At 40.7% G+C, this 8,835-nt stretch overlaps 1 protein-coding gene across 1 annotated transcript in view; it reads right to left on the reverse strand.

Annotated features, from left to right (window-relative positions):
* The window catches only part of LOC137632653 (solute carrier family 35 member E1 homolog), a 31,985-nt gene extending 23,501 nt beyond the window's left edge, over window positions 1–8,484 (reverse strand). Inside the window, exon 1 of the mRNA XM_068364722.1 lies at window positions 8,110–8,484. Within this exon, the coding sequence (XP_068220823.1) occupies window positions 8,110–8,437 (328 nt within the window). The 5' untranslated portion in view covers window positions 8,438–8,484. The remainder of the gene's footprint in view (window positions 1–8,109) is intronic.
* Between the last annotated feature and the right edge of the window lie 351 nt (window positions 8,485–8,835).

The raw sequence follows: 8,835 nt of genomic DNA on the forward strand, positions 1-8,835 counted from the left end.
AGGAAGCTCGTTTAGCAAAAACCGAGCTGCAAGGAACATGTAGCCGTTTCAGATGTGAAAACAATGATCCTGCTGAAGGCGTGGATCTCACTTACTCTTTTAGCTGTTGTCAAGCACACGAGGAAAAGAGTTTTTAATGTGAGGTCCTAAAAAGAGGCTGATTGGAGAGGTTCAAATCTTGATGACATAAGGAACCTTAGGACCACGTCTAGATTCCAGCCTGGAGTGGACAACCGACGTTCCTTTGAAGTCTCAAAAGACCTAGGGAGGTCCTGTAGATCTTTGTTGGTGGAAAGATCCAAGCCTCTGTGGCGGAAAACCGCTGCCAACATACTTCTGTAACCCTTGATCGTAGGAGCTGAAAGGGATCTTACTTTCCTTAGATATAACAGGAAGTCAGCAATCTGGGTTACAGTGGTACTGGTTGAGGAAACTGCATTGGTCTTGAACCAGCTACGGAAGACTTCCCCTATAGACTGATAGATTCTGAGAGTGGATGTTCTCCTTGCTTTGGCAATCGCTCTGGCTGCCTCCTTCGAAAAGCCCCTAGCTCTTGAGAGTCTTTCGAAAGTCTGAAGGCAGTCAGACGAAGAGCGTGGAGGATTGGGTGTACCTTCTTTACGTGAGGTAGACTTAGAAGGTTCACTCCTAGAGGAAGAGTCCTGGGAATGTCGACCAGCCATTGCAGTACCTCTAAGAACCATTCTCTCGCGGGCCAGAGCGGAGCCAACCAACGTCAGCCGTGTCCCTTTGTGAGAGGAGAACTTCTGAAGTACCCTGTTGACAATCTTGAACGGCGGGAATGCATACAGGTCGAGATGGAACCAATCCAGCAGAAAAGCATCCACGTGAACTGCTGCTGGGTCTGGAATCGGAGAACAATACAACAGGAGTCTCTAGGTTATCGAGGTAGTGAACAGATCTATGGTTGGCTGACCCCACAGGGCCCAAAGTCTGCTGCAAACATTCTTGAGAAGGGTCCACTCTGTGGGGATGACCTGACCCTTCCGTCTGAGGTGATCTGCCATGACATTCATACCGCCCTGAATGAACCTCGTTACCAGTTAGCTTTCGATCTTTAGACCAGATGAGTAGGTCCCTTGCGATCTAGAACAACTTCCACGAAAGAGTCCCTCCCTGCTTGAAGATGTAAGCCAGGGCTGTGGTGTTGTCAGAGTCCACCTCCACCACTTTGTTAAGCTGGAGGGACTTGAAGTTTATCAAGGCCAGAATAACCGCCAACAACTCCTTGCAATTGATGTGAAGTGTCCTTTGCTCCTGATTCCATGTTCCCGAGCATTCTTGTCCGTCCAAAGTCGCACCCCAGCCCGTGTCTGATGCGTCCGAGAGGAGACGGCGGTCGTGTTTCTGAACAGCCAAATAGACTTCCTTGAGAAGAAAGCTGTTCTTACACCACGCGAGAGAAGACCTCCTCTCTTCGGAAACAGGAACTGAGACCGTCTCTAGCGTCATGTCCTTTATCCAGTGAGCAACTAGATGATACTGAAGGGGGGGGGAGGTGGAGTCTCCCTAACACGATGAACAGGGCCAGCGATGAAAGTGTCCCTGTTAGACTCATCCACTACCTGACTGAGCATCGGTTCCTTCTCAGCATGCTCTGGATGCATTCTAGGGCTTGGAAGATCCTTGGGGCCGACGGAAAAGTTCGAAAAGCTCGACTCTGAAGATCCATACCCAAGGAGACAATGGTCTGGGATGGGACGAGCTGAGACTCCTCAAAATTGACCAGGAGGCCCAGTTCCTTGGTCAGATCCATAGTCCATTTGAAAATCTCCAGACAGCGACGACTTGTGGGAGCTCTTAAAAGCCAGTCGTCTGACGGAGCCGGACACAAGATCATGGTACTGCTGCACAGTCTGTGAACTGTCAATCATGGGCAAGCGAGGAAGTACAGTGACAACCCGAATCTGTCTAGACTGTCTGGGTCGTACAGACAACTCCTTATCGGGTTGCTGAGGTTGCCGCACTGCGTCACAACAAGTCACTTCTGTTGGTTGTTGAACGTCTTCCCCGTGACACATTGACTCCGTAAACAAAAAATCCTCTAACAAGGACTAAGCTTGGACTGCATGTCTTGCAACACAGCTCAAGGTCTATGGGAGCAGGTGTGGTAACAGACGGGATTAGCGACTGAAGTGGAACCATTACCTTCCCTGGAAGCATGTTATGCTTAAATAAAAGTCCATAAGAGGCTATGTAGCTAAAGGCTCCCTCCAAATGACAGAGTCCTCAAGGGAATATCAGAAGGAGGGAGAAAAGAACTTTCTCATCTACAGGGACCATATCCTAGAAAAGCTAAGTTCTCTCAGTGAGGGTTCACTGGTGCAAAAGCAGCAGACTAGAAGGCAACGTTATGAAACTGCTTGACAGTCTAGTGAGTTGGCAACAACCAAAGATGTGTGACTGAGAAGCATGCGGTAAGGTATGCAGAGCATGTTGTATGCAGAGTATGCTGTATGCAGAGCATGCTGTATGTAGAGCATGTTGTATGCAGAGCATGCTGAATGCAGAGCATGCTGTATGCAGAGCATGTTGTATGCAGAGCATGCTGAATGCAGAGCATGCTGTATGCAGAGCATGTTGTATGCAGAGCATGCTGTATGCAGAGCATGCTGAATGTAGAGCATGTTGTATGCAGAGCATGCTGAATGCAGAGCATGCTGTATGCAGAGCATGTAGTAAGCAGAGCATGCTGTAAGCAGAGCATGCTGTATGTAGAGCATGCTGTAAGGTAAGCAGAGCGTGTGCATGGCGTTTAACATTTCTCAGAAATTCCATGACCAGTGCTAGAGTGCTTTATGCATGCTTGCATGGGGTTTTAATATCAACATAATATTTACCTTACATTCATAACTCATGATTCATATTTTTGCCATATTTTGTGATATTGTTAAAAATATATTGCAAGGAATACAAATATATTTTTATAAGTAATACAAATAACCTCCATTATCATAAGGTTTGAAAATGGAGGTAAGGTATGCTGAACAGCAGAGTCAGAACGAGCTGGAACAACAATAGTTGTGGTTTCCTCTTCAAGACTCTGTTGAGGGAACACCTGAGGCTCAGTCTGCAAAGGCTGAATAAAAGACAAGCAGAAGGAAGGCGCATGGGTGGAGGAGGCTGACTCCTAGCATGAGTGGTTGAACCCAAGGGTTGCGCTTGCTGAGCGGTTGGCGGAAGCGGAGTAGCAAGTTCCAGTTCCTGTGGTGTGAGTGGAGCGCGATGAGGTAGAGGCTGCGCAGAACAAGGTAAATGTCTCGCAAGCTGAGGCTCCTGAGGCGCAAGGCTAAGGTGTTGTGGTGCTTGCCTTGTGGAGGGTTGAGCTCGCTGCAGCGAGAGCTGAGGAGACTGACTCATGGACGGGAGAGGTTGTTGTACCTCAACCGAGTGTTGCATCACTGGTGGAGCAGCAAGTGGAGGCGGAGGAAGAGAGGTATAATCCTCCTGATCCCATTGTAAAGGTTGCCTTAAGGAAGGCGGAGGCTGAACACCACTGGGAACAGCAAACTCAGAACGTGGCTCAACATCGTACGCCTGGCAGGTGGTACTGCGATCAGGCGGAGCGAGCGCAGGCGGAGGGAGTGTAGGCGGAGGCGGAGGCGCAACACTCTCAGCCCGACACTCACGCATCAAGTCCGAAAGCTGTGCTTGCATGGACTGTAGTAGAGTCCACTTGGGGTCGGCAGAAACTACAGTAGGCTGAGGTAAAGCCTTAACAGTCGAGCTCTGTTGTGACAGAACCTTACTCCTCTTAGGCGGAGTGCATTCAACTGATGACTGAGGAGAGTCAGAGCTAACCCAATGACTGCATCCGGGTTGTTGAACTCTAACTTCGTACGTCTGGCATAGGTCTGGACTTTACGTTTAAGAGGTCTTGAGACCTGAGACCAGCGTTTTCTCCCCTAAATTTCTTCTGCAGACGAGCAAAATAAGGGCTCAATCGTCTGCGGGTGGGAGTGACGGTCTCGGTAAGACACGCCCACAACCACCGAGGATACTTCTGTGCGCCGATCAAGGCCTGCTGAACCCTTCTGCCCTTCGACATTGCTTCTCCCCTGGGCTTGGGAGCTTGCAAGAGGTCCCGGACTGGGAGGACGACTGGCGCGCACAGAAGTACCCTCACGCACAACACTGACACACTTTGCGCTAATCACTTATCACTTTGATTTTCTGTTTGCACTTATTTCACTGAACTCGAAACTTTAAGTGGTTTGTACCTGAAACACGCAATTCTATCCTTTCTCAAAAGTTAGTAATTGCGAAAACAGAATTACAATGTAACAGAAAAATCTAATGAAAGATAAATAATTCAGTGGCTGGAAAGAGACTAAACACTAGATCACTCTAGAAACGTTTACCTTCTTCCCCTAAAGAGACTAGGGAGAAGAGCAAAAACGATAACAACGTTACTCGCTTGAATGAAACGTTTATCCTCCTCTTTCTCCCTCCGTCTCTATCTCTCTCTCTCTCTCTCTCTCTTGACTTAGAACCTGAGAGAAGAGCCCAATCATATATATCGTTAAAACATATTATTGTTAAAGGAAAAAACTGAAATATTTCCCAAAATGAAAAGTTCCTTTATTAGGATTAAAACCATTAAGTTAAGAAAGAATGAACAAAACGCTAGACACGGTTACTCTTACTGCAACGTGAAACCGTGAAAATTCTTTCTCTATCGTAACGATAGAGCGCAAGTTGAACGTTCTGAACGTCAACAACTGCAGAGACAAAACGTTAGTTCAACTTTGAAAACAGTACGAGACTATCAAAGAAATTCTTTCAAAGACATTAAAATAGCATAATATGTTAACAGGTAAAACCAAAATGACGGGCTCAATGTTAATTAACTTCGGTACCAAGAAAAGACCGCCTACTATTAGGAAGGTCGAATATAAACAAATATAAAAATTAATTTTAATAAGTTTATAATAAAAGGAAGTTAATCGAATAGGCCTATAAGAGGCGGAGAGATATAAAATAAATCTATAACTTTTGTTAAGCAAAATTAAGAAAGAGAGTCTATACTCTCTTAGACACCAACACTTCCGTCTAAGGGAAGGGTCGGCCATTAAAAGGTGAAAGAGAGTTCATACTCTCTTCGGCACCATAATTAATCAAATTAATTCCAAAAGCTAACTAAGCTAATATAGAAGTTTCCAGTAAAGCGACAGCCGAAATCAAAGAGAAATACTTCACCAAAGTCGTGAAAATACTCCAAGAACATAAGCGTATCCCAGAACGTCTTGCCGGAAGCACGACAGAGGAATAATTGAGGAGGTGTCAACAAGAAGTACTTGAGTACCTGGCCACAGGTGGCGCTGGTAAGTACACCCCCTTCTAGTATTGTGATAGCTGGCGTATCCCTCCATAGAATTCTGTCGGGCAACGGAGTTGACAGCTACATGATTATCGGGTAAGTTTAATATTGAAAAAAGAGGTATTACAGGTGTACTTATAGGTGTTTTAAGTGGCTTTGATGTCGATAACTGTTGTAAAGTTGCAGTTTTTCAAGTTACAAGAACGAGTGAAACCTAAGAAGAGGTGCAGGAAAAAACCATGTTTTGAAAGAGAAACCAACACAGGGATACACCTTATAGTAGGATAGGTTAAGGATACAGGAGGCATAGCCTAGGTTATTGTACTAACTATGCAAATTTATCAGAAATACTTTTGAGAAAGAAAATTTCATCTTGGTTACCCTGATGAATAGATATATATTTACTCAAATTATACCAGCCAAGTACATAAGGACAGTACTGTATCACACAGTAGAAGGATAACCCGACACACTCGGGTCATATCTAACTTAGCGTGCCTACATCATATATAAACACTTGCACTGCCAGGATATATAATGAAACATGCATTCATAGCCTATCAACAATGTTTTTTTCAGAATTACTTTATTATACATAACTTTTGTTGCAAAATGCATTCATAGCCTATCAACAATGTTTTTTTCAGAATTACTTTATTATACATAACTTTTGTTGCAAAAAGCATTCATAGCCTATCAACAATGTTTTTTTCAGAATTACTTTATTATACATAAATTTTGTTGCAAAATGCATTCATAGCCTATCAACCATGTTTTTTTCAGAATTTATTTATTATACATAACTTTTGCTGCAAAATGCATTCATAGCCTCTCAACATTGATTTTACAGAATTACTTTATTATACATAACTTTTGTTGCAAAATGCATTCATAGCCCATCAACAATGTTTTTTTTCAGAATCACTTTCTTATATGTAAATTTTGTTGATAAACAGTTTACCCTCAAAATTTTATTTTCAATTTCCAATTTTCTTTTATTAAAAACCAGGCCACTATTGAACTCATCATCTAAATGACCATTCAGAGCCTTTATCACTATCGCAATTTTGTTCGGCCCTATCATCTACATGTGACACCAGTTCTCATCTTCATTTTTATAGTTCTTTACGGTCTTCTTTTGGCTACCCCCCAAAATTAGGGGAAGTGCCTTGGTATATGTATGTATGTATGTTTTACGGTCTTTTTTCGGTAGGATGTTTCTGTGGCCAAGTCGCAAACATACCTAATAAACTGTATTGTAATTTTCACTCATTTTAAACATGAAGTTACTCATGAATAGTCCTAAATCATTTTAGGAGCCTGAACTGTAGTAGCTACTGTACATGAAAGGAAAATTGTCACATTTGGAAGTTCAACAAGAAATTTCATATTTCAAAAAACAAGAAAAGGCACTGTTGTTCTTACTCTTTGTGGCTAAAAAGAAATTTTGTGTATTGAAAAATACTGTAGTCCAATTTTATTATAGTTACGGACGAACAGAAAAAGCTTTTCTATTAAAAATACAGGTGTTTCCTAAAGAAAAATGTCCGTTTTCTTAAAAAAGAATGAAACTTATTTTCATTGCAAATAAAAACTTAATTATCTAAGAAAATAATAATCAATGGGGTTAGCGTGTGCAGCACAGCATGTACCGCTTGCTAGTACATAGCAGCTTGATGTTTTCTTTTTCGCAAGCGAAGCCAGTGGACGGCGGAGCAAAACCCATTAGATTCCTAAAAAAATCCCAATTCTTAAACAGTCTAATGGGTTTTTGGTTTTTTTACAGTTGAAATGAAGGTCAAATTCAATGAATGCATATTATTTACTACAAGAAAAACTATTTTTATCTGTTCAAAATATTGTTACGTCCATAACTATAATTTTATCAATAGTCTCTTTCACTAATTACTTCACTTCCTCGACCACATCTCAAGTCATGGACTGTGCTAGATAACCTCGGACTCACCCCTCCGAACAATAAGGTAAGAATAGGTTAAAGTAATGACACGACATCCTGGGAGTGGGTTCACGGGGAGTTTAGCCCCTCCGAGTAAATAATGACACAGCATCCTACGTTAGGTTAGGTGGGGAACCTTAGGGTGAATAGTATTCCTGTCTTTGTTTCCCCATTTAAATATGGATTTTAAGGACTAGAATAACTTTTGAAATACAAATAACATTAAGGTCTTATGGCTAAAGGAAATGAGAAATTAAAAAATAAACTAATAATAATTCTTTGGGGAAACTATTCGTGTAAAAAATAAGTTAGGAATAAGAAAGTGATTCAACATGAAGAACATCGACAAAGATATGGATATAGTTTTAGTTTAAGTTGTATATAAATATATATATATAAATATATATATATATATATATATATATATATATATATATATATATATATATATATATATATATATATATATATATATATATATATATAAATATATATCTATATATATATAAATGTATATATATGGTATTATTGTAGTGTATCACAGGGCAATGTAACCTAGGAAAAAACTACTTTCTCCAATAGAAAAAAAAAAAAAAAAAAAAATATATATATATATATATATATATATATATATATATATATATATATATATATACAAATAAATATATAAATATATATATATATATATATATATAATATATATATATATATATATATATATAAGGGTGGTGTTAGAGTAAATATACACCACACATTATACCAATACCTATAGGGTAGCCTTAAAAAACCCTTCTCATCCAAAACTTCTTACCTGTATGTGCGTAGGACACAGGCACCTTCCATAAACTGACGTGCGAGAACACAGAGGAGAAACATTTCCCAAAAGCTAAGGGTAAAATCATACGTTTATAATAACTCCAACTAATATCAGCTCTTTTACGAACACCCATCCACCTTAAGGTCGGACTGCTATACAACGTGATGGACAGCAATTGCACCATTGTCACTGTCATGGGATACGGAAATTCGTTAAGCAGCGTCTTGCCAACCACATTGTTACTAGAACTCACTAAATACCAGCCACCACATAGTATTATCACACGCGCTACGGCTATGTGGTTGTGATCCTTCTCAGCCATGTTGGCAGAATGACATTGACATCACACACAGCCTCAGGCTCACTGATGCCACATCCAAGAGGTCTGCGGTTACCACATACGATCAAATAATATACCTTTTCAAGTGTAAAATACTACCCTAAAACTCCTAAATCCTAAACATTTACGCATTATAAATTTAAAAATAATATCTATAAACCCTATTACACTCAAAATGTTTTACTTGTTAGCAGTTACATAAAACGAAAATAATTCAAAAGTCTGGAGCCACCATGGTAACGTTGTTCTTGTGACGTCATAGATTGTTGACATCATCACTAACAGCTGATTGCTTCAGAATGAATACTTTTCCTTTAGTTTACACATTTACGACCCGAACCAGTCACCTATGACGAAAATTACGCACACGCTTCTCAATA

The sequence above is a fragment of the Palaemon carinicauda genome, chromosome 41 (genome assembly GCF_036898095.1).
Source record: "Palaemon carinicauda isolate YSFRI2023 chromosome 41, ASM3689809v2, whole genome shotgun sequence".
Classification (NCBI taxonomy): Eukaryota; Metazoa; Arthropoda; class Malacostraca; order Decapoda; family Palaemonidae; genus Palaemon; species Palaemon carinicauda.